The sequence below is a fragment of the Balaenoptera ricei genome, chromosome 10 (assembly GCF_028023285.1).
Source record: "Balaenoptera ricei isolate mBalRic1 chromosome 10, mBalRic1.hap2, whole genome shotgun sequence".
NCBI lineage: Eukaryota > Metazoa > Chordata > Mammalia > Artiodactyla > Balaenopteridae > Balaenoptera > Balaenoptera ricei.
The window spans coordinates 95,218,095-95,242,803 of NC_082648.1; the positions used below are offsets into that span (position 1 = coordinate 95,218,095).

Genomic DNA, 24,709 nt, shown 5'->3' on the forward strand with positions numbered 1-24,709 from the left:
CCGTAAATGCATGTGAGAGTGAGTGTGAGAAAGTGTGAGTGTGAGAGAGAGAGAGTGACGGGAGAGAGAGGAGGAGAGGAGGGGAAAGGCAGGGGGAGGGAGAGAGGGAGGGAGGGAGAGCCGTCCAGAGTGGTGGTTAGGAGCGCGGGCTCCTGATGTGGACCGCTTAGGGTCCCATCCTGGCCCCCTCACTGGCTGTGTGGCCTCTGTGCCTCTCCTTTCTCATCTGTATAATGGGGACACCAACAGTACCTACCTCCTAGGGTTGTTGTGAGATGAATGAAGATAACGTATAAAGTGTCAGGCCAGGCACACACATAGCCAAGTGTCCCATGAACGTTTGTGATATCTATTGACAGAGGAAAGGGATTTCGGAGTCCAGCAAGCTTCCTCTGGGAGCACCACCTGTGCAGGTGCTGGATGCCTTCCCACTTCCTGTGGTCTCTGGGGTGGGCGATCAGCTGCACGAGCTCAGGAGAGATGACTTGAGTGCATCCCACTTGCTGTGTTGCCCGCCACCCCCCTGAGCCTCAGTGCTGTCCTCTGCTGCAGGGCAACGATCAGCACACCCAGCTCCCAGGGCAGCAACGAGGGGTGATGAGTCAATGCATCTGAGGCTATTAGAACAGTGCCTGGTACCCACTAGCACCAGGAAATGTTAGTTCTCACACAGCAGAGCGTATTATTGCTGCTTCTCACGGGCCTGGGGTTACCTCCACTGATGTTTATTAAAGTGCAGGTCGTGGAGTCAGCGTGGTGGTAGCTGCATCCAGCACTTAAATAAATGAACCAGGACGGAAGAGAAACTGTCTCCGTGGGCAGAGGGCGCGAAGGGGAGGCGCCGTTCGAGAAGCGTTCGCTCTGGTTGCATGGATGTGAGTTAGTACGATTTATAGCTTAGATGTTCCCTGACTGCAGGATGTGGTCACACCCTCTGTGGTGATCTCTGGAGGGAACGTCCCTCACGACAGTTTTGCTGGAAGGGGCTGCAGGTCCGGGGCAGAGGACAGGAGCACACAGCCTGGAAAACCATCACGGAGGCAGATGGTATCCCAGAAAGTGTGCTGGGCTGGGGGAAGTCACTTTCCCTCTCTGGGCCTCGGTTTTTTCCTCATCTGTAAAATGGGAGGACGGGGCTGGGTGACCCTCAGGGCGTGTCTACCTCCAGCATTTCCAGAGCTGCAAGGATGTCTCCCTGAACTTCTAAACTCTAGTGGAAAGGAGGGGGTGGTGGACTTCCCTCAGTGCTCCCCTGGGGCAGCTGGAGAGCCCTAACAAAGCACCTCCCTAACCCTTGTCTCAGTGTATCCTCAGAGCCCCCTGGGGGACTGGTATTCATCGAGGCTCAGAGAAGTTGAGTAACTGATCCAAGACCACAGAGCAGAGCTCACCTTGGATTCAGGACCTTTCACTCCAAGCCCCAAGCTCAGACCTTGACTCCTGGTATCCCTCTCACCTCCCACCTAGGAACCCGCTGGGTGCCTGGTGGGGCTGGTGGAGTGGAGTGGAGAAGGGGGAACAGGGAGGAGGGGGGTTCTCCGAGGCTGGGAAGGGTGGCTTTGGCTCAGCTTGAGACCCTCCATCCGCCTCAGTCCTCCTTCTGGGGAGAGGGTGAACGTTCCAGGCGGCTCTAGGGAGGGTGGTTCCTCATTCATTCACTCAGCAAACATGTCCCGGGCCTGACTGGGGGCAGGCCCTGTGCTGGCTGGAGTGGGTGGTGGGTGGGAGCAGACTCTCTATTTGCAGCTACTCCCCTCGGTGTCCTCAAGCTGTTCGCCATCCAGTGGGAAAAAAGAGTCCGTAACAGAAATCGTAACATGCAGGCTGGGAAACAGAGCGGTCACCTCCCTGCGACCCAGCCTTCTCGACATTCCCAGCCTCAGAGAAGGGCAGCACTGTCCACTGTCCCCCAGCCAGGACGCCTAGATGTCATCTGGAGTCCTCTTTCTCTCACCTCCCCCCATGCAGGCTGTCAGTAACACATGCCGGCCTCAGAACCGGCCCCCTTCTCATCCACCTCCCCGACTTCCGCCCTGGTCTGAGCACCTGTGTTTCCAGCCTGGATTCTGGCCGTCACCTCCTACTGGTCTCTCTGTTTCTGCTGGGACCCCATAGTCAGTTCTACAGCAGAAGCAGAGCGGTGCTGTTAGCGTGGATGTCAGTCCTCGCCTCTCCGCTCAGAACCTTTTCGTGCTCCAGTCTCAGAGCAAAGCCGAGACCCACAGGGCCTGGCCTGGCTTCCCACCCACTGCTCGCACCCTCTGCCTCGTTGCATGCCAGCCTCAGACACTTTGCACTGGCTGTTCCCTCTGCCTGGAAGCCTCTTCTCAGGGCATCTGCAGGACCAGACACGCTCCCTCACTGCCTTCAGGTCTCTGTTCAAACGTTACCTCCCCAGTGAGGACCTCTCAGACCACTGTACTGAAAACTCTCGCACTCCCTCTCTCCCTTCCTTAATCTTTATCCTTCATGCTTTTCACTGTGTAACATACCGACAATAATGGCTACCGCCTCCTGAATGCTTACAGTGCTCTGGGCTGGAGTGAACAGCTGCCTTATACTGACTCACTGAAGCCTCATTACAACCCTGCGAAGGTACCAATGAACAGCATCCCCATCGGGGGGAGTCCGGGTACCGGGGGAGTTCATTGAGAAGTGGCAGAGCTGGATTTGAACCCAGGCAGCGTGTGCTAAAGCCCGCCGTTATGTTCTCCTGTCTCCTACTGGTGGTAAAGTTCTGTAAATTTACCCCCAAATAATCCTCAAGGTCCTGCCTGCCTTGGCTGCGTTCCACCTCCCTTACAAATGGCCCCTCTGTCTCCCTTACAGGTGTCCGTTCCTGACCCACGGCTGCCCCCAGGGAACTCTCCTCCTGCCTGTTCTTGCTCTCAGGGGCTCAGTGACTCTGGGAAGATGTCAACTCCCAGTTCAAGCGTAATCAGGTGAGATCTCTCTTGACGGGGAGGAATAGGCCCTGTCCAGAGCCCTCCCTCCCTTCCCCCTTCTGTCCACTTCTGGCTCTGGAAAAAGAGTAGTTGGCATGGCAAGGCCCTGATACTGCAGCTCTGGTGTGTGTGTGTGCGTGTGTACATGAACGTGTGACCTATGGGGGCCAACCCCTCCCCTCCCCCTGGGCAGAGTGTGTCAGGGACAGTAGCCGATGCTGGGACCGTCACCCCCAGCCCCAAGCTCTGACTGTGGGGTGGGGAGAGCTTCACCCCACCCTGCAGTTTGGGGCCACACTACAGTGGATTTTGGGGTCTAGCACACAGTAGGTGCTTAAGACATGATTGTGGAAGGAAACTAAATTCTTCTGAATCTTCTTCCCCACTCCAAATCACATTGGGACAGCTGGGAAATATCACTTCCCATTTCCTGGACACACACACACACACACACACACATACCACGAAGAGACCCATGTGCACACAAGTAGACACATGCAAACACACAGGCACTTACATTTAGATAGATACTCAGACGCATGGACACGCAGGCACCAAAAAACACGGAACACAGTACAGACTCATGCCCTTGTGCACAAGACACACACACACCAACACACCCTGAGAGTCATAGGAAGTCACACCCTGGTCACCACTGCCTCTGTGCTTCACCAGCTTGAGGTAAGGAGCTTTGGTAAGGAGGGAGAGGGCTAGGGAGGCGCCACACACCGCAGACCCAGCCGATGGCCCCGCAGAGCTGCCTGGGAAAAACAGGCTGTCACCGTTCCTTTGTGGGTAAGGTAGCACTAGGTGGGCAAGGCTTGTATCAGCCACATCTTCTTGGGGCCAGAGGTCAGGTGGCCCAGAGTGATGACTGGGACCGGCTGCAGCTGTTCCTCCCTGGACTCTGCAGCTCAGGAGAAGCTGTGGACCTCCTCAGATACTCCTGGAGACTGGGGAGTAAGAGCATGCATGCATTCATTCAGTCATTCATTTGTCCCATCAGATGCTAATCCGGCGCCTTCCTTCTGCCCTGACCTCAAAGAGGCGCTGGACTTGCCGGAAGCTTGGCCTGCTGGCTTGAGAGCAAGTGAGCCCCACTTTCTCTGCCAGCCCAGGAGATAAGCTCTGCGCTCCTGGCCAGTCATGCCCTCCTAGCATTCTCCCTCCTCCCTCTCTGCTCCAGATCCTCCGTCCAGCTGGTGGATCATGGATGGCAGGGGTTACCCAGGCCACCTCACTGGCCCCCCCTCCTCATCTTCTTCCCTGGGGCCTCCTCCTCTGCCTCTAAGCCTTGGAGTCTGAGGCTCAGTTCCTGCGCCTCTTCTCTCTCTGCACCACTCCTTGGTGCCTTCATCAAGTCTCACGGCTCTAAATATCACCCCCATGCTGACAGCTCTTAGACTCCTGTCTTGGGCCAGGACACCTCCCCGTGGGCCTCTGTAACTTAATGTGGCCGATACTGAGCTTCCATCCTTCCCCATCCCAACCTGCTCCCTCCGCGGACACAAACCTTGGAGTCATCCTTGATTCCTTCCTGGCCCTGGAAATCCACATGCAGCCTTTCAGAAAATCCTGTATGCACAGCCTTGGGAATATTTTCAGGCTCTGACCCCTTCCCACCTCCTTCACTGCCACCACCTTGGTTCAAGCTGCTGTCATCTCTTGTCTGGATGATTGTAACAGGTTCCTTGCTTTTTGCTTGTTTCCTTCACCAGAATGTAACCTTCACAAAGGCTCTGACTTTCTTTGTTTTGCTCACCTTTGGGTCCCCATACCATCAACAGTGTCCTGTACATGGTGAGTGGTAGTGAGTGTCTCCTGAGTGAACGAATGAATGAATGAAGGCTTCTAGAGTCCAAGTCTCTGCATTGGTGCCACCTTCCTTAGGGAACCCTTCTGGAATGATCGCCTCCAGGCTGGGTTAGGGCCAGGCTCCCTCAGCACCCCACACTGCCTTCTATCCCTGCCTGAGGCGTCTATGTTAGGTTCATGGGTCTGTCCAGCCTTCGTGGCAGGTGTGCTGTAGGTTTAACGGACCAGAACCGGAAGCTGGCTCAGTCCCCACCCACCGGGGTGCAGCTCCACCCACCTCCCTGGGCCAAAGGCACGCCCATCTCCAGGAGAAGCTCCGCCCACCTCGCTGGGCCCCAGCTTCGCCCACCTCATTGGGCCAGGGCTCCTCCTAGAAGAATGACCTCTGTCTTCTAGCTTCTCTAGCCAATCAGGTTAGAGCTTAATGGAGGATGATGGGAACTCACATCTTCCAGCTTTAAAAAGTCACTTTTGTTGTCTAGCCCCAGACTGGCATATTACAGATCAAGGGTCAGCAAACTCTGCCAGATGAGGCCTGCTGCCTGTTTTTGTAAATGAAGTTAAGTTTCAATGGAGCAAGCACAGCCGCGCTCATGCGCTTCTGTATTTGCTTTTGTGCTGCAAGGTCAGGTATGAGTAGTTGGGACAGAGACTGTGTGGCCCACAAAGCCTGGAATATTTACTATCTGTCCCTTTACAGAAAAAGTTTGCCAATCTCTGTTACAGATGCTCAAAAAATATGGTTGGCTTAAGTCAATTCAAGTCAGACCCTCGGAAACCTGCGCTGCTAATGTACATTCAAGTCTTCTGTCCGGAGACATCAAAATGAACCAAACACACTAAGCCATTCTCTCTTTAAAATCAGGGAAATGGAGGTATAGACTAGGTAGGAATAGCCACTGAAGAATCCTATATCTTTCTTTTATTTAACAAATAGCATTTATTGAGCACCTACTATATTCCAAGAGCTGTTCTAGACAGAGCAAAGAATGAGACAAGGGTCCTGTCCCACAAGCACTTAGCATCTGGCTGATAAAGCATCACACCCTCGCTGTGTTCAGCCAGTGCAGCTTTGGGTGCTGGCTCTGCTTTGCCCCTCCTTCCACCTCTGCCCTCGGGTGCGTCTCTGCCGGCCCCTGCATCCCAAGTCCAGCTGTTCTCAGAGGGTCCTCCCGCCAGGCTGTGCTCTACCTGCAGCCACGGACTGTGTCTCATTCATTCCTCTGGATCGCCACAGCGCTGAGTACGGCCTCTGGCATACAGAAGGTGCTCAATCTGCCTTTATGCCACCACGAGGCTCCTTTGAGAGCCCCAGACCTGGTAATGGGGATGACGACCAAATGACCCTTTAGGAATTCCATCTAAGAGCAGCATCTTGCAGGAATTCATAAAGGGAAAGGATGAGCTTTGTAAGATATTTCCCCCCTTTAAAAAGAAAGCTGTAAATGACGTGATGTTTCCTTCCCTTCTCTTCCCAGCCGCCTGGCTGGCTTCGTGTTCCATGGGCTTGCAATGAAACCCAGATTTCAGGCTGACCTGAGAGTCGGGTTTGATGTGAGGAGTAATTACTGAAAGCGACAGGGGTGATGCATATAATAAAATGCCTCCTACATTTTTCATAAAAGTGATCCACGGGTAATACTAACCGATGCTGTGGGGGGATGGGAGGGAGGCTTTGGCCCGGGAAGGGCACCTGGGAGCAGAAGGGGGCGGGCAATGCCCCTGGGAGGAGAGTAAACTCCCTCAGGAGGTGCTGCCTGAGAGCCTGGAGCAGAGTTTTCAACCACTTCTGCTCGGGGCGGCTTTGCTGTACCAGGCATCAAGGACCCTTAGCTCCTCTCCTGGAAATCCTTTTCTCCCGGAACATTTTGCCTTGTTAGTTTTTGCTGATTCTTGAGAGATTTCCTTTGGGTCTCAAAATACTTTCTCTTGATAATATGTCTCAGGTGGATTTAAGATCACAGCTATTACATCAGGATTTAACTTTGACTTGACTTGTGGGGAAAGAAAAAAAATCTCATTGTTTCAATAGAAGTTCCAGTCTGGCACCGCCTGATGAGTTTCTTCATTGGATTATTCAAGAAATAGCTACTGAGTGCTTTTTACGTGCCAGGCACTGGGCTGGGAATACAATCATGAACGAGATAGGTAGAGTCTATCAGAGTCCTAGTGGAGTTGGCAGCACTGCGAGGGAGCTGGTTGCTCAAATAGACAAGGACCCCACAGCGTGATAAAGGTGCTAGGCTCTGGGAACCCCTTCAAGGGCATGGAGGACTTCTTGGAGGAGGTGATGTTTCAGCTGAAACCTGGAAGATGAGTAGGAACTTGCCGACAAAGAGGGGAGAGAAGGGCGTTGCAGGCAGAGGGAAACAGCGTGCATGAAGGTTTGGCCACTGGGCAGGAGGGGAGGAGGGAGGCTCAGCTTTTTCCTGCCCTCTGTGGTGACAGGGACCTCTAGATAGTCCTGGCCTTTGACTCTTGAAGGATGGAAGGGCAGGACCCACCACGAGGAAGGAGATAAAAAAAAATTGCATGCACTCACGGAGGAAATATTCTGCTGTGTCAGCTTCGTAATCTGCATCCTCTGGGAAGTGATCGATTTGCTTGCAGAGACCTTTGAAGTTCCCTGGAAAACAAGGGAAGAAAGAGCTCGTAAGACATCCTAGGCTCCGGGGATTCAGAGCCCACCGGCCTCTTCCTGGCTTCTCGCTCTTCTGAAGCTGACTCAGCCCTCTCCCTCATCCCCGGAGGAAGGTATCGCTTTGTCTGTTTGGACATCTGTCTGGTGAATCAAAACACACACCCCCGCGGTGCTGTGGAGAGGATCTAAGGCTTAAGACTTCAAAACCCAGCCTTCCATCTCTGCATCGAGGCTTCTGAGGATTAGCTGAGGCGTGGCGGGCAGTGGAGGTTTGAATCTGTGCTGGGGACTGCCACGGAGGAAGCTGGTGAATGTCAGTACACCTGCCTCTGCGCCCCAGCCCGGCTGGGAGTCACTTCGCGTCTTACATGCGAGAAAGCAGATCGCTTTCCAAAGAAGGCCGACCCCAGACGGGGCTGGAGAACATTCCCACAGACCTTTAGATGAGCTTGCAAAGCATTTTCTCATTGGCAGTTACATAGAATTCACTATATGGAGCCCTTGAAAGTTCTGAAATACCCCTAGGGTTGGGCCCCCCAAGGGGGCTGGGCCCTCTGCCAGGCTCTTGGACTACGACTCAACCTGTGAGAGGGGTGTTAGCATCTCCATTTTACAGATGAAGAAACTGAGGCTCAGGGAGGCTAAACGACTGAATAAGTACTCATGGCCAGGAAATGATGGAATAAGGGCTCAAACAAAGACCTTTTGGTTCTAAAAATTTCCTTGGTGACTGCTGAGAAAGTGAGAGCTGGCTCAGATGAAAACCCCTAGTCCAGTGTCCAGTGGGCCCCCAGCAGTGATCACTAAATGAATGAGTGAACTATTGAATGCGATCTTCATAAAAACTCATGTGGAGACTAGAATTGCAAGCATGGCCGCTTCATGACAGCAGAGTCTTTGTCTGTTTCATTCACACTGTATCCCCAACACCAGCATAGGCACTATGGATGTTGCTTAACTTTCTCTGAATGACTGAACCCTCGAACCTGTGCAGGGAGATATGGCAACAGCGGGTGAGAGGCAGGCTCTGCGGCTGGACTGCCCGGGCCTTGGCTCTGGCTCAGCTTCACGAAGACGCCTCAGTTTTCTCAGAGGAAAGTGGAGATCAGAGCAATTCTTCCTTCACAGTTGTCATGGGGATTACATGAGTTGACATGTCTAAAGCGCTCAGAGCAGTACCTGGCACGTTAGTAAATGTGCTGGGGGTATTGACGTGAGAGAGATATGAACCTTGACTACATTTAGCCCCTGACATTCAGGATTTTCCTGTGATGGTAGCTAATGTAACCTAATTAATACAGTCCCCAATACGTGTTAGCAATTTCTTTTCTTATTACAGGAGATTGAATCTAGTTCCCTGTGCTATACAGACCTTGTTGTTCATCCATTCTATATATAATAGTTTGCATCTGCTAATTCCATCCCTCCCCCATACACCCTCCCCCTGGCAACCACAAATCTGTTCTCTATGTCTGTGAGTCTGTTTCTACTTTGTGGATAAGTTCATTTATGTAATATTTTAGATTCCACATATAAGTGATATCATATGGTGTTTGGCTTTCTTTTTGACTTCCTTCATTTAGTATGATAATCTCTCGGTCCATCCATGTTGCTGCAAATGGCATTGTTTCATTCTTTTTTATGGCTGAGTAGTATTCCATTGTATAAAGAAGTTTTATTATTATTATTTTCAATTTTACTTATTTATTTATTTTTGGTTGTGTTGGATCTTTGTTGCTGCATGCTGGCTTTCTCTAGTTGCGTCAAGCGGGGGCTACTCTTTGTTTCAGTGCGCAGGCTTCTCATTGTGGTGGCTTCTCTTGTTGCGGAGCACAGGCTCTAGGTGCATGGGCTTCAGTAGCTGTGGCTCGCGGGCTCAGTAGTTGTGGCTCACAGGCTCTACAGCGCAGGCTCAGTAGTTGTGGCGCACAGGCTTAGCTGCTCCGCGGCATGTGGGATCTTCCTGGGCCAGGGCTCGAACCCATGTTCCCTGCATTGGCAGGCGGATTCTTAACCACTGCGCCTCCAGGGAAGTTCCTCTCCAGAGTGCCCGAAAGCCACAGACCTCCCATTTTCGGGAACGACTTCCAGCCCGCTGGCGTGGAGCTTAACGCTCCCGCCCTCACCCGAAGGAGCAATTTCTTTTCTTATAAGATCCTGAGCCTTTGTAGCCCATGGAGTAGGTTTTATCATGTACTATAGAAATTATTTAGGAATTTTAAGGCATTAGTACACAGACCTGTGTATATCACATATAGCTGTATACATAGGATACAGGTGTGCTTATATAACTAAGTATTTTAGGTATTTCTTGCTGTTATTATGTTATATAGGTAATTCTGTACTACATATTACAGAGAAGAAGGTTGATCCTTACTCTCCAACCCCCCCCTTAACTGTCTCTGTACCAAATTCGCTTCCTTTCCCAACTTTTGCAAGAAAAACAATTCCCCAGAGCATAACGGAAGTTCGGGTAGCTTCACTGCAGCTTTGTAGGATCCGTAGAGCACAGCGTTTCACTCCAGATGCTCCCATCAGGGTAGGCGGCTTCTAAGTGTGGTGGGCAGTCTCTTCTCTGCTCAGCACCCTCCCCCGCCCCATACCTTGCTGTCTCCCCCTCCTCTGTTGTCCTGATCACGTCCCACCCTGCTCTCGGCATCTTGCTGCATTAACCGGAGGCCTCCCGCTCCCCCTCCTAGCTTAGCCTCCAGCCAGCCACACACTCTTCTCTCCGGAGAAGAGTCTTTGTACCCGCTGCTAAGAGGATAACACAGCCTCCCCATTGTTAAAAGTACAAATCAGTGTATTTACAAAGCACTTTGCAGAGCGCTTTCATTTTCTCTCAATTCAGTCTGACAAATATTTCGTCAGTGCCAACTTGGTGCCAGGCATCTTTACAAGGAATCCGTACAGGAGGTGAGGCGCGGAGAACGGTACTGACGTGCCCCGAGGCTCCTAAAAAATGGGGGGCAGTGTTCAACCCCCAACCAAGGGATCACAGGTGGTGCCTCCACGTCTCTCTTCTAAGGGCCCCACGCTTCAGGCTGGTGGACCACACCTGCACCTTCTCCCCACACAGCCTGGCTGTCCGCTGCCCCAGCCTGTGCCTCCGTCATCCTTGGACCGTTGGGTCCCAGCATGGTGCCTAGCGCAGGAGAAGCGCTCCAGAGATGATTGTTGAGAGGCTGTGTCAAATAATCAGCAGCCAGACCTCTCCGGTGAGGTCCAGACCTGGGTATCCAACTGCTTGTTTCATGTCTCCTGGTGGATGTTTTAAAAGCACCGTACACTCAGCAGGTCCAAACTGGAACTCATGATCTGTCCCTCAAGCCTGGTCTTCTGGAGGCAGCAGCTAGGTCAGCCAATGCCTCTCCATCGCTCCCTTGTGAAAACTGAGCCTAGCCATCATTGCCGACATCTCCTCCTATTCCCTGCAGGCTCCATTCATCACGACGTCCTGTCTGGATTAGCTCTCAGTATCTCTCAAACCCATCGATCTCTTTCCAACAATAGTGACACCCACTGCCAGGTGGGTGCTTGCTTCCCTGGATGACTGCAGTAGCCTCCCCACTGGTCATTTTGTACCCACTGTTATCCGTCTCTACAGAGTAATCATAGTGAACCTTTGAAAATGCAAATCTGTTCAAGCCACATCCAGTTTGAAACACTCAACAGTTTCTCGATGCTCTTAGGGAAAAGCTCAACGTCTTTAACAGGGCCTGACCCTGACTTCTGTCTGGTCTCACCTCCCTCTTGGTGCATGTGCCATCTCTGCTGTTCTTCCTGCCATGCTTGCTCCTACCACAGGGCCTTTGCACACGCTGGTCTACCTTCCTGTGCCCCCATCGTATCCTTTGTTGTCCCTCTCTCAACCTTCTTTGGCCCTCCTGCACTGTGCTAGTGGGGTGTCTGCCACTGTGCTGGCTGCTCTGTGTTGGGGGGAGGTGTTAAGGCATGAATGATGCTGGTGGGAATGTTCTGGTAGAGAGGGAATAATTGATAACCCGGGGAGGGGATGGGGCAATGCAGGAGCAATGTGAGAGGGGATGAGGTCTGGGACACAAGTGCAAAGTTGGCCTTATATGGACGATGGTGTGTCCGCCACACCAGGAGGGAAGGGGCATCTGTGGATACAGATGCAGGGGATGAGTAGGCATGGTGGGAGCTTGTGACACTTCTCTTCTGGTTGCTTTTCTTGATGAAATGGGAAAGTGAAATTTTTCTCCATGAGAGTGGGAGAGGGAATGGGCCAGGCTTGAGACATGAAGTATGGGTGTTGGTGGCTTGAAGGTCCCTCTTGAGATTCTGTGGTTTTCTCTGAACACATTTAGTATGTGGCTGCAGTCTAGCTGGAGGGTTGCCTTTAACCAGGATGAGGGTCAGTGAGATGAACACAAGAAGGTGAGGGGAGAAAGGGAGTGATTCTGAAGATGGATCAGACCCTAAGCTGGTAAAGGGGACAGTGAAAAGGTGGTGGGATCAACGTACTGGAAACGTAAGGTGAGGGTCAAGGGATGGTGGCGGGAGTGAGCTGGAAGGGCGGGGCATGGGAGTCAGAGAGCAGATGCAAAAGACTGAGATTGTGGAAGGGGCGTGGTCATTGGTAACGTCAGGGTCAATGATAAGACCATGAACAGGGTGACTCAAGTCAGGTGGAGGTAGGGATGCCATTCAAAGTATTTAGCAAAGCTCATACAGATTAATGTACAAGTCAAAACTAAATAACTTTTGTACATAAAACAAAACTAAATGTTTGCTTTTATTTCCTATATACATCAATTACATATTGTAAAACTGCTCACCAAGTTAAATGTTGACATGCAAACGATTCATCAAATTATTCTAATAAACCCCAAATCAATGGTTGGTTTTTAGAAATTATTGGTGTGATCTTTTGATGATGAGGCTCTTACAAGCTAAATGAAGGCCCTGTCTGGACTGCGATTTGACACAGGGAACCACACCAGATGCTTCTGGCCCTTCTCTGTTAGAAGAAGAGTCATCCTGTCTCTGTGATAACAGAATTTTCTCCTAACCTGCCTGATGCAGTTCAGTTGAGGACTTCTCCGAGAAAATAGCCCTCTGTCCTGGAAAGTGCCAGAGCTGCGAGTGGTAGAGTGGGCGTGGTGGTGGAGGTGAGAAGGACGGAAACCTCACAGGCAGTGCTCTCGTGGGCAGTGGGGTGAGCACAGCCCGGTCCTGCCACTCAGGACCCTTCGAAGGTTCTGTTCTTCTTGGGTCCTTGCCTACCCCCTGCAGAGCCAGAGGTACCGGGGCCTGTAGAGGCACAGAGCTCACCCTCCATCCATCCTTGGGGAGTGGGGAGAGGCCATGGGCCTCAGTCCCAGCCCCTTCCTTCTCTGCCTGTCACAACCCTGCTCAGCCCTCTTCCTCACACTTGGTGGGGCTGATTGATGCTATGGGGTTTCAGTATTAAACAAGCAGTGATGCAGGACTCGTAAGGGCTGGCTGAGCGAGGGGGCGAGGCCAGGTACCGGGCGGACTCTCTGCCTGCTTGTGAAATCTCCCAGAGGACCACAGGAGTAGCACTAGGGAATGAGGTAGCAGCAAGTGGCAAAACATCTCAAAGAATGGGTGGGGAGATGCCCGGGATGCGAAGAATAGAGGCGAGGGGGAGTCAGGGTAGAGAAGGCTGGGATGAATTTCAGGGAGAAAGGATTTTAGGAGAGAGGCCGGGAGATGGAAACAGCAGGGAGGGTCCCACCACCCCCCAGGCCCAGGGGTGTGGGTGATAAAACACCCCCGTGAGGGAGATGGCAGGGGGTGGTGTCCTCAGGGGAGGACAGGTTTCCATCAGAGCAAGAAGAGAAGAGATTGAGAACATGGGGGATTTCGCAGACATCAGGACAAAATTCCAGAAATCCCAGAGCAAGGATTTGTGGGGCTGGGGGAGTTGGAGATTGGGTCAGAACCCTGAGGGACGAATGGTTGGTGGTGAGGAAAGACCCAGATAACTTGGGACTCAGGCTATGGCAGGATTGGTCCCAATGGTCTCTGAGGCTGATGGTGATGATGAGGCTGTGAGTGTCGGCTGGAAGCATAAGGGGTCTCCAGGAGCACCTGGGGCTCTGTGGCCCAGGACTCAGTCTGACTAAGGTGGTGCTGAGGCTCATGAAGGGGTGGTGCTACCAGTAGCACCGCATCACTTTTGGTGGAATTTAAGTTTGGTAGAACATCTGTGTCGGCAGACATTACTACCGACAGCGAAGAGGGGTGTCATTTTGTTTTCCTGATGCCAGCCTAGAGTTCTGCTGTATTTCTTTCTGGTTGGTGGTCATCAAGCCCAGGAGTTGACACAGCTTCAGGCATAGATGGATCCAGGTGCTCAAAAATCTGGTGTCTCTCACCATCGCTGATCATCCTTCCTCTCTCCCCAGGGTAGAGACTAAGGGCTGACTAAGTGCTTGGGCCTGGTGTGGTGGAGGGAAATCTGACCTGATTCTTGCCCTTCAGGGGCACACAGTGTGGGGGAAAGACAGAAAGCACAGAATTTACTAGAATGTAATGTCTCACATCGTATATTAGAGGGATGTATAAGGCCTTATGGGAGCATAGTTGTTCAGCCGACATTTATGTAGCACCAACTGTATGCTATGCTTGTGTGATCTGCTGAGGACACAAAGGAAAAAAATATACTTTCTGTCTCCATAGAGCATGCCATCTATGGGAGACAGAGAACAGAGGCTGTGGGGTAGCAGGATGTGTGTTGTGACAAAGCGGGGCGTGTCTGGGAGCACACGGAGGGCTGCAGATCCAGGTGTGTGAGTGTGCAGGTGTTGACACAGGCTTCCTGACTTGGAAGGTGGAGGAGTTAGCCAGGTGAAGCAGGTAGGTAGAGATGTGTGTGTGTGTGCGTGTGTGTGCGTGTGTGTGTGTGTTGGGGCGTGTGAGGAAGCGGTGGAGGGTGAGAAGGGATTCTAGGAAGAAGGACCAGCAAGAGCAAAGTCAGGGAACTGCTGGGCACACAGCAGGGAGCAGAGTATCCCAGGGGTCAGGCAGGTCCTCCAGGGCAGAGTTGTGGGTAACAGGGAAGCCTGGAAGCAGGGGTGTGCTGGAGGCAGCCTACATCACGGGAGCTGATTGTTAGCGTCTCTTCCTAACTCACATGAGTAGCTTGAAATCAGCCATGCTGGGAGTATTTGCACCACGGGAATTGGCAAACACTACAAATCAAGGTCCCCTTTCCCTGCCCAGCGAGCCAGCTGTTAAATATTTACCAGGACACCCTTGCATGAAGGGCAATCCCGTATGAGGGCTTGGCTGGTGCAAAGATGTGACATCTTCGTGGGATTGGAGATTTACAGAAAGATTGGTCCCTTTGAGAGGGCTGGATGGGTCAGGGGGAGGGCAGGAGATGGCTGGGGAGCGGCAGGGGCCAGGTCCCGCAGGGGCTTGTGGTCCAGGCTGAACTGAGGAGGGGGTATCTCAGCGTCCACTCCCCCTACAAGCATTGGCTTTGAGCTTTTGGAGGATGAAGAGGTGGGGGGACTCTCCCACCATGAACTATATAAAGGATTATTCTAATCACCGCGAAATCTCTACTGAACCTCCACCCCCAGAAGGGCCAGTGATGACATGCCAACCCCAGAGCCCAGGGACTTCAGGCCGAGCTGAGGTGGGAAGGCCAAGGGCTGTGCCCGAGGCAGCTACAACTCTGCCTCCAGGAATTTCCTGCTTCAGACTGAAAATTTCAGCTTGCAGGTATTAAGTAGTTTAAAAGGAGGTTTCATCAGCTTTGTAAAAAGCACATTAATATCTCACAGCACCAACTGCTGTCTCATTTCTTTGAGATGCAATAAGCTCTTCATAAACCTGGTCGTTAAGGGTTGAACAGACGCTGTTTTATTTTCCACATATTCACGAGAGTCTGAAAGAGCAGCTCGGAGCCGGGAGGGTACGCGGAGGGGGGCCGGTTGACGCACGGGGAGGAGATCGGCTAAGTAATTTTTTAAGTGAAGCAGAGGAAGGGCTTGGTGGGAGCTTTTTGTGTTGTGTTTTAGACCTTTTCTGCTCCCGGCTGTTTGCTTTGCTGGCAGGGCCCTCCCTGACCACAGGGATTAAGGAGACCTTGGGGCGGGTGGGCGAGGCGTGGCTCCGCCCTCTCGGGAACCCCAGGCCCCAAACAGCGCTGGCACCGGCTGCTGGAAGGTGTGAAACAACAGCCTGTGTGGCTGTCCATAAGTTCACTCATTCCCCGTTCGTTCATTCACTGAATTGTTTTGAATGCCTGCTATGTGCTAGGTCCCCTGCAGGCACTGGGCCGGGTTAAAGTGGGGTAAGAAGTCTGTTCTGCCTGCCTGCCTTCCCCGATTCTGCCCTATCTTGTGCCCTGAGCTCTCACCTTCCAGAATCCCTGGGCACAGTACTGAACACTTGCCCACACAACCTCTGGGAGTATATCCTGTCCTGATTCTTGTCAGCTGCTTCTTTAGTCCTTTCAGTGTGATGTGGGGAAGAGATTGGACCCCAGACTCAGAGAGTTCCAGCTTCTAAGCCTGGCTCTGCTAGCTATTAGCTGTGTGGCCCTGAGCAAGTCATGTGACCTCCCTGTGCCTGTTTCCTTAGCTGTCAAAGGGGGATGTTAATCTCTGCCCCGTGGGGAGATTCTGAGGACTCCAGGAGATAACAGAAGTGAAGGCCCCTTGTGCAGTCCCTAACCCAGAGCAGGCACTCAACGAATGTAATCCTTCTTTCTCTTTATTCTTCAAATGATGCCTCTTTCAGGAAGCCTTTCTTGAGTGCCCTTAGTTGGAAAAACTCTTTCCCTCCTCTATGCCTCTATAAAGTGCTTCTAGATTTTAATGGGCATAGGAGTCACTGGGGGATCATGTTAAACCAGATTCTGACTCAGTGGGTCTGGCGTGGGGCCTGAGACTTTACATTTCTCACAAGTTCCCAGGTGAGGCTGGTGCTGCACGGTCCCTGGTGGACCACACTTTGGGTTGATTTTCGAGTACTTTGTATCTGCTTTGATCATGTTTTGTGTTCCGGTATCATTGTTTAGGAACAAATGGCTGCAAATCTGTAAGTTTCTCAAGGGCAGAATTTCTTCTAGAGAGTTTCCTGAACATACCATATTTCCCTTGATGCCAAGATGCTCACATGCACATTTCAGTGAAATTGGGTTATGTCTTATAATTGATGGGTTCATTTACTGCTGTGTGTCTCTTTTCTCCTGAAAAATCATTATTACATTGATGGTGTGTCTCATAATTAACGATAATGGCTACACAACAAGTGTTTATTGAACAAATGGACAAATAAATGAATCTGTGTGTGTGTCTGTGTGGGCAGAGAGTATTGTACACATTTCCATTCTCCTGAACAGATGAACATTATGACAACTATTAGAATCCCTGGGGCACCAGGATCTTTTGTACCTTGCTTATTAAAAGCTTATTTGACATTATCAAAATATGTGTATAACCCAAACCCCAGCAATTTCTCTTAGAAATTTGCCTTGGGAAACCCTTGCATGTATGCATAAGAAGATGTGTACGAGAATGTTCCTAACAGCATTACTTGAAACAACAAAACACTGGGAACAACTCACATTTCTATTGTCAGAGGAATGATAATAGCTTGGAGTATATTAATATAATGGGATATTACACAGCAATGAAAAAGAGTAGATTACAGCTACACATGTCAACACGGTTGAGTTCCACACACATACTACTGAACATAACAGAACAGAAATAGATTCACAGGCATAAAACATGAACTTACCGTTACCAAAGGGGAAAGGGGGGAGGGATAAATTAGGAATTTGGGATTAAAACATACATGTTACTATACATAAAATAGATTACCAGGGACTTCCCTGGTGGCACAGTGGTTAAGAATCTGCCTGCCAACGCAGAGGTCATGGGTTTGAGCCCTGGTCCGGGAAGATCCCACTTGCCGTGGAGCAACTAAGCCAGTGTGCCACAACTACTGAGCCCGCGTGCCACAACTACTGAAGCCCGTGAGCCTAGAGCCTGTGCTCTGCAACAAGAGAAGCCACCTCAATGAGAAGCCCGTGCACCACAACGAAGAGTAGCCCCTGCTCGCTGCAACTAGAGAAAGCCCGTGCGCAGCAACGAAGACCCAATGCAGCCAAAAATAAATAAATAAATAAATTTATAAAAAAATTTTTTTCTTTAAATGGATTACCAACAAGGGCCTACTGTATAGCACAGGGAATTATATGCAATATCTTGTAATAACCTATAATAGAAAAGAATGTAAAAAAAGAACGTATATATATATATATATATATATATATATATATATATATATATATATATAGCTGAATCACTTTGCTGTACACCTGAAATGAACACAACATTGTAAGTCAACTGTATTTCAGTAAAAATAAAAACAAAATACTGAACGTAAAAATCAAGCCACGGAAAAATACATATGGTATGATTCCATTTTCACATAGTTAAACATGTACAACTGGATGATAGATTGTTTAGAAATACATGTTTGTGGTGAAACTGTAGTCAAGCAAGCAGTGTTAAACACAGAATTCAAGAAGGTATTGCTCCGAGATGGGGGAGAGTGGCTGTGGTGGCAGAGAGGGGACAGGTCAGCTTCAGCGTACTGGGAGGTGCCATTTCTTAACCTGGTGGTCAGTGCACAGGCCCTCATTTTATTGTTATTCTCTGTGCTTCGCTATGGCAGAGCCTGCTGGCTGTTTCCTAACGTCTTGCTCTTGCCGTCTTCCCACATTTTGCCAGGACAGATGGCTTCCCAGAATATAGACTTTAGTTCCCAGCCTCTCTTGCAGCTAGCGGTGGCCATGTGACCAAGCTCTGACCAATGGGGTGTAAGTGGAAGTGGAGGGAGCAACTTCTGAGAAATGTCCTTCGGGGGATGGCATGTGCCCTTCTCGACGACCCTTTCCTCTAGGCACATGGAGCAGGGAGCTCCAGTTGCCGTCTTGGACCATGACACGACCTTGAGGATGGAGAGCTGCATGATGGAAGAATCAAATAAAGGCATCTGGGCCATGCCACCATGGAGTGCCTTATCTCCTGGACATTGTATCTCCAGAGTCAGGTGATGGGAGAGAAATAAACTATCTTTTTAATTTTAGTTAAAAAAAACAACCCTTGGGCTTCCCTGGTGGCGCAGTGGTTGAGAATCTGCCTGCTAATGCAGGGGACACGGGTTCGAGCCCTGGTCTGGGAAGATCCCACATGCCACAGAGCAACTGGGCCTGTGAGCCACAATTACTGAGCCTGCGCGTCTGGAGCCTGTTCTCCGCAACAAGAGAGGCCGTGATAGTGTAGGGCCCGTGCACCGCGATGAAAAGTGGCCCTCGCTTGCTGCAACTGGAGAAGGCCCTCGCACAGAAACGAAGACCCAACACAGACAAAAATAAATAAATAAAATAAAATTTAAAAAAATTAAAAATAGTAGATAGCATCATGTAATGGCAATTCTATAAATCTGGGTTTTTGAAAAAAAAAACAACAAAAAACAACCCTTGTTGCCAAGCCTAATCATAATCAATGTAATCATACATATTAAAATAGTCTTCTGTATGTATTTAATATTAGATACATTTTAAAGAACCCTCAGTGCCTGCATAGAGCAGGTGCTCACTACGTATCTACAGAATAATTGAGCAAAAGAATGAATTAAAAATTATCTCAATGTTCCTCACAACCCCTTTATTCAAGATAAACTTTGCTCTGGTTCAGTGCTGGCTGTGCCTGTGAATAAGGGAAGAGGTGGGCAGGGGCGTTGCTGAGAATGAGCGAGCAAGGGAGAAAGTCAACTTAGACGAGGGAGCCAGGAAGGAGGTGCAAGACAGTGGGTTTGACTTCAGACAGGAAGATTGAATGGATCCCAGTGAAGATAAGTGAACGAGGATTGTCGGTGCTTAGAGGTTGTGGACGAGGCCCCAGAGATGTTGGTCAGGGCCTTACACTGGGGGCTGTGGGTGTCACAGGCAGGGGTGCCCTCATTGGCTGGTGGATCAATATGAGCCTGACCAAGACTGAGAACTTGGAAGGATCTGGGTTCTGAACTTCAAGGCCCCTTCATCACAGCCTTGCAGCTCTGTCGCCCCTACCCCATAGTGCGGACACTGGAGCAGGCTCCCGGGGACAGGAAAACCTCAGACCTACAATCACCACAATGTGATTGAAAGCCTGTTCCCAATGAGGTTAAAGACACTCCACAGAGGTAACAAGTCAACCTAAAATGTACTCTATAAAATAGGCCTGTAGGTTTGGGTGTTGTCATAAGCCGTGAGGAAACCTCTCCCAAATACAATTCTGTTAGTTCAACTTCTGCTGCTAGAGAGATAGCAAGGTCAGTGGTTAGCCTCAGAGTCTGGAGGCGGGCAACCTGGGTTCATATCCCATTTATACCACTGAACCTCTCTGAACCTCAGTCTTTTCATCTGTAAAATGGGGAGACAGTAGACCTATCTCATAGGGCTGTGAACATTGCATAACACACTGAATTGAGAGGGCTTAGCACAGTGCCTGGCATCCAGTAGGTGCTCAATAAAGTAGCACCACTCAGGTGCTACTGCCTGGGCCCCATGCTGGGGGTATAGATGCGTTACACACAGTCTCTGCTCTCAAGAAGCTCACAGACTAGTCAGAAAGAGTAGTGATTACACTCTGATGTCAAGATTGCTCCCAGGTGGAGGCAGGCCCAGGGAGTACGGGAACCTGATAGGCATAGATCCTCTGGAACAGGACTGGTCAAAGGACTCTGTCAACCCCAGAGCCCCAGGAGTAGGCGGATAATGAATAAATACTGCCACGTGCCAACAGCTCTAAATTCATCTTGAGAGGCTGGTGGCATAGTGGAAAGATGGCTGGGCCACTTAGTGAGAGAGCTGGTGCTTGAGCCGTCTTTCTGCCACGTCTTAGCCATGTGATCTTGGGCAAGTCATTCATTTTGGGATTTATTCAATATTTCATCTGGTCCTCAAACTTCTACTGAGTGTCCACTAGCTCTGGTGGTTGAGCTGGGCGCCGTGGTAGAGAGGGGGTCAGTACAGCAGGAGTCGCCATCCCCAAGAATGGTGTCTAGGAGACATTGAGACAAATAATCAACTTACCTGACCCAGAGTGAAAACAACAGCAAGGGCGGGGATGGTCACGGTTTTGGTCCCTTGGAGAAGCTGCCACGAGCTAGGTGCTGGGCTAAGCACTTTACACTTAATCCTAAAAAACCCCTTTTATTATTTTCTCCACTTTAAAGGTGTGGAAATAGAAGCACAGAGAGGTGAAGACATGCACTGAAAGATTCACAGTGTGAGCAAAGGAGCTGGGATTTGACCCCAGGCAGTGGGGTTCTAGTGACCACTAGGTGATATTGTTACAGCAGAGCACGGGAAGCTGGAGGGTGGGCGGGAGGGTGCCTGGCTCCGTCTGGGTGGTGGTGGGTTGTCAGGAAGTCTTCCTGGAGGAAGCTCCATCTCAGATGAGCCACGAAGGATAAGTAGAAATTGGCAGAGGAGCGGGAGGGTGGGGATGTGCTGGGAGGAAGACCAAGGGTTAACCAAAAAGGGAAGATGGGATCCTGCGGCCGAGAGCTTTGGTCTGTCTGAAGGACAGATGGTTGGGCTGGATATAAGCCTGTGTGTGTGTGTGTGTGTGTGTGTGTGTGTGTGTGTGTAACCAGTCCAGAGAGATAGTAGCTGTGGTCAGATTATTTGGGACCTAATAAGCCATGCAAGGAGCAGTGGGGGAGCCACCTGCTTTTAAGCAGGTAGTTAATGTGACCAGACTTGTGCTTTAGGATGATGGGGAGTGGATTGGAGAGACAAGCCTGGAAACCATGAGCCCAGTCCAAGCCACCAGCATCTCTCGCCTGGACCAGTGCGATGGAAGTAGTCCAGGTGAGAGATGAGGTGGCTCAGGCAGGGTCAGGACAGTGGCGCTAGAGAGATGTGGGTGGATATGAAGTCAGTTGAGATTTATTTATCTGTAAAATGGGGAAATGGGCCAGTCCTGCTTTCCTGAGGGTGTAATTGAATAGATGAAATGAGGTGAAATTGAGAGCTAATAAAACCCACTTGGTAAATTGCAAAACTCTGTGCAGAGGTGCAGGCTGATTAGCACAGTTATACTTCAGTGAATGAGATGGGGCCAGACAAACAATTCTCCCTCCATATATATATACCTCCTATTCCCTGGACAAACTGCTGCTCTAAAACTCACTGGTTGTGCCACCTCGGGTAAGTCACTTCCCCTCCTCTCAACTTCTCTCTTCTCCTTTGTAAAAGTGTTTATGTTGTAAAAATGAATAAGATAAGGTGCAGAGTACTTGACACTATGCCTGCCACATAGAAAGTGCTAGGAAATAAAAATCCTTCCAGAGCTAGCGTCTCTTCCACTACTCTGTGTACAAAGATCACAGGGCCTGGCTGCCAGGATGCGTCCCACAGGCACTGTCATCTGAGGGACCCTCCTTCCTGCCAGCATCTTGTGAAGGTCTTCAACACGTTGCCAAGATGTCTCCATGGAATGAGAAAATGCCAATGGCCTTTCCCACTTTGCAGAATCTGCCTTGATTTTTTGACCACCAATTTTCCCCAGCCCTCTTTGATTCATTTTCATCTGCTTAGGTATATTCAGTTTCATGGCAGAGATCCAGGCCAAAGTGGTCAAATGCCATCGAAACCACTGGCCCATGAGGACGGAAATGTTTCATGAGATGAGGATCCATAGGCCTGGGGATGCCCATCTAACCACACTCTTGTTTCCAAACCAAACATGCTCAGAAATCTTCAAGTCTCCCGTTACCTGAAGCACAAAGGGCAGACATCACGGCAGAGCCAGATTCTCAGCCGTGTCCAGTTGGACCCAAAGCTTCCCATCTTATCTGCTCTGACTCTTGTCTCCCAGCTATGCTGGACTCAGGAGAGCATTTGCCTTTCCCCTTTCCTCACCATTGCATACACTTTCCTTCCCTGCTGAATCAAGCTCTCCCCTCTTCTCCATCTGAAACAATGCCCGTTTCACTCCAGAGGGTAGGAATGTACAGACAGGACCGGGACTAGGGTCAGGTGCCTAGGGTCCAATTTAAGGAGGCACTCACCCTCAGGGTCGTGCAGGTGCAGTGAGCACCTCCTTCAATTTTGCAGCTTGTCCTAGCCTGGCCCAGTGAAGGGGAGATGTCAGATTAGTACCTGGGTGGGTGTTGTGGTTTTCAGAACTCCCATGGTAGTGAGCTCCCTGTCACTGGAGGGGTTCAAGCAGAAGGTGGTCAGCTGCCTCTTAGGGATGCTGAAGAGGGCATTTCTATACTAGCTGGGAGGTGGAGTAGGTGGTTCTGGGGTCTTCCATCCTCTGGAAGCTAGGATTTACGGAGCCCTCCCTAATCCCACAGCTCAGAGCTGCCTCTCCTTTCTTTCAACTCTGCTTTTACCTCCAAGATCACTCATCTGGCAATTAACCACAGGCTGCCTCATGACAGCTCTTATATTGCTGTCTTGTCATTTCAAATTTCACAAGTGTAAGTGTCATTTTCCTAATAGCGTTCCACATGCATTGAGGAGAAGGATTGAACTGTACACTTTCTGTTCTCTCTCTCAGTGGGTGAGGGAGCCTCTCTAATGTTTATTTAAAATCTTCTCTGTGCCAATACTTTACACCTCACTTGATTCAATTATCACATCAACCCCTTGGGTAGGTTCTGTTAATGCCCATTCTACAGATGAGAAACTGGAGGCTCATAGAGCTTGATTAATATCAGCTACTCTTTTTAATAGACACTCAGGACTGACGCTATCAGACTGCCTGGGTGTGGAGCCTCCAGCAAATTGCTTAAGTGCTTTTGGCCTCGGTTTCCTCACTACAAAAAGGGGTAATATGGACTTCCCTGGTGGTTTGGTGGTTAAGACTCTGTGCTTCCAATGCAGGAGGCACGGGTTCGGAGAACTAAGTTATCCCTGGTCAGAGAACTAAGATCCCACATGCCGCAGGAGTTAAAAAAAAAAAAAAAAAAGGGGATAATAACATCACCAATTTCACAGGTTCTTGTGAGGGTTGAATAAGTTGACATGTATGTCAAACTCTTAGAACAGTGCATGTCATGAGCTTTCAGTACATGTTACCTGTTATTAGTTTCTATTGTCATTGTTATCAAAAGAGTGGTGAGTCTTGTCATATCTAGAAAAAAGAATGATCAGAATGTGAGTCTTAGTATTTCCCGGAGTTTAAATAAATCTGGACCAGTCATCCAGGTGGGAAGACAGGGCCACTCACTGTCAGAGCTTGTGATTTTCTCAGAATTGTCCCTGTCTCCGGGAGAGAGAATCCTGCCCAGAAGCCATTTGTAGAAATGGAAACGTGAATATCTCATGAGTCTAATTGGCAGGAATCCATCCCCCGGAACTTGATTACCGTTGGGGAAATTGCCAAAAGAGTTTTCAAGACTACAAAGCTGGGACTTCCCTGGTGGTCCAGTGGCTAAGACTCCGAGCTCCCAATGTGGGGGGCCTGGGTTCAATCCCTGGTCAAGGGAACTAAACCCCACATGCCGCAACTAAAGATCCCACATGCCGCAACTAAAGATCCCACATGCCTCAACTAAAGATCCCACATGCCACAGCTAAGACCTGGCACAGCCAAACAAATAAATATTAAAAAAAAAACCCTGAACAACTATTTCTAGAATTAAAAAACAAAAACTAAAACAAAACAAAAACTACAAAGCTGCGGGCAAGACTTGGTCTTCAGTTATTGATTAATTGATTTTGATCAAAAACATGTTGGCAGCCTTCCGTGTGCTAGGCACCCTGCTAAGGAAGCACATAGGGATGAAAAAATGAGAATCTTTGCTCTGAAGCCTTCGTAGTCTGGGGGAGGGGTGTACCCAGTGAGCCCTGGCCCCACAAAGCCAGCCTGTACTCAGAGAGGTACAAACAAGACAGCCAAGCTGCCCGCCTTCTGCCTTTTCACCACAATCTGCAAGAGGAAGGGGGTTCTTGAGGGATGAGGAAAATTGCTGAGAAAAGTTGCAGCTGACCCAGACAGCTCTGTGAGGACAAGGATGAGGAGGCAGGCGGAGTTGGTTGTACCAATTGCCAGGTGTGCGTGGAAGAGATAGAGGCAAGCTCTGGTTGGGGTGGACCACCAAAGCCTCTGCCACCCCGCTGAAGAAGAGTGGGCTCTGGAAAGACCTGCCTTGCCAGTGCCTCTGACTGCAGTTGGCTGCTAAGAGCTGCACTTTGGTTGCTATTGGGAAGGCAAATGCCATTTGCATTTCTGTCACTTAAAACAATGTGGTGTTGTGACACTCTGGAATTTGAAGATAAATGTTT

At 50.1% G+C, this 24,709-nt stretch overlaps 1 protein-coding gene across 1 annotated transcript in view; it reads right to left on the reverse strand.

Moving 5' to 3' along the window:
* Nucleotides 1-24,709, reverse strand: part of CACNG2 (calcium voltage-gated channel auxiliary subunit gamma 2) — a 119,910-nt gene that overhangs the window by 9,143 nt on the left and 86,058 nt on the right. Inside the window, exon 2 of the mRNA XM_059934831.1 lies at nucleotides 7,303-7,386. Within this exon, the coding sequence (XP_059790814.1) occupies nucleotides 7,303-7,386 (84 nt within the window). The remainder of the gene's footprint in view (nucleotides 1-7,302; nucleotides 7,387-24,709) is intronic.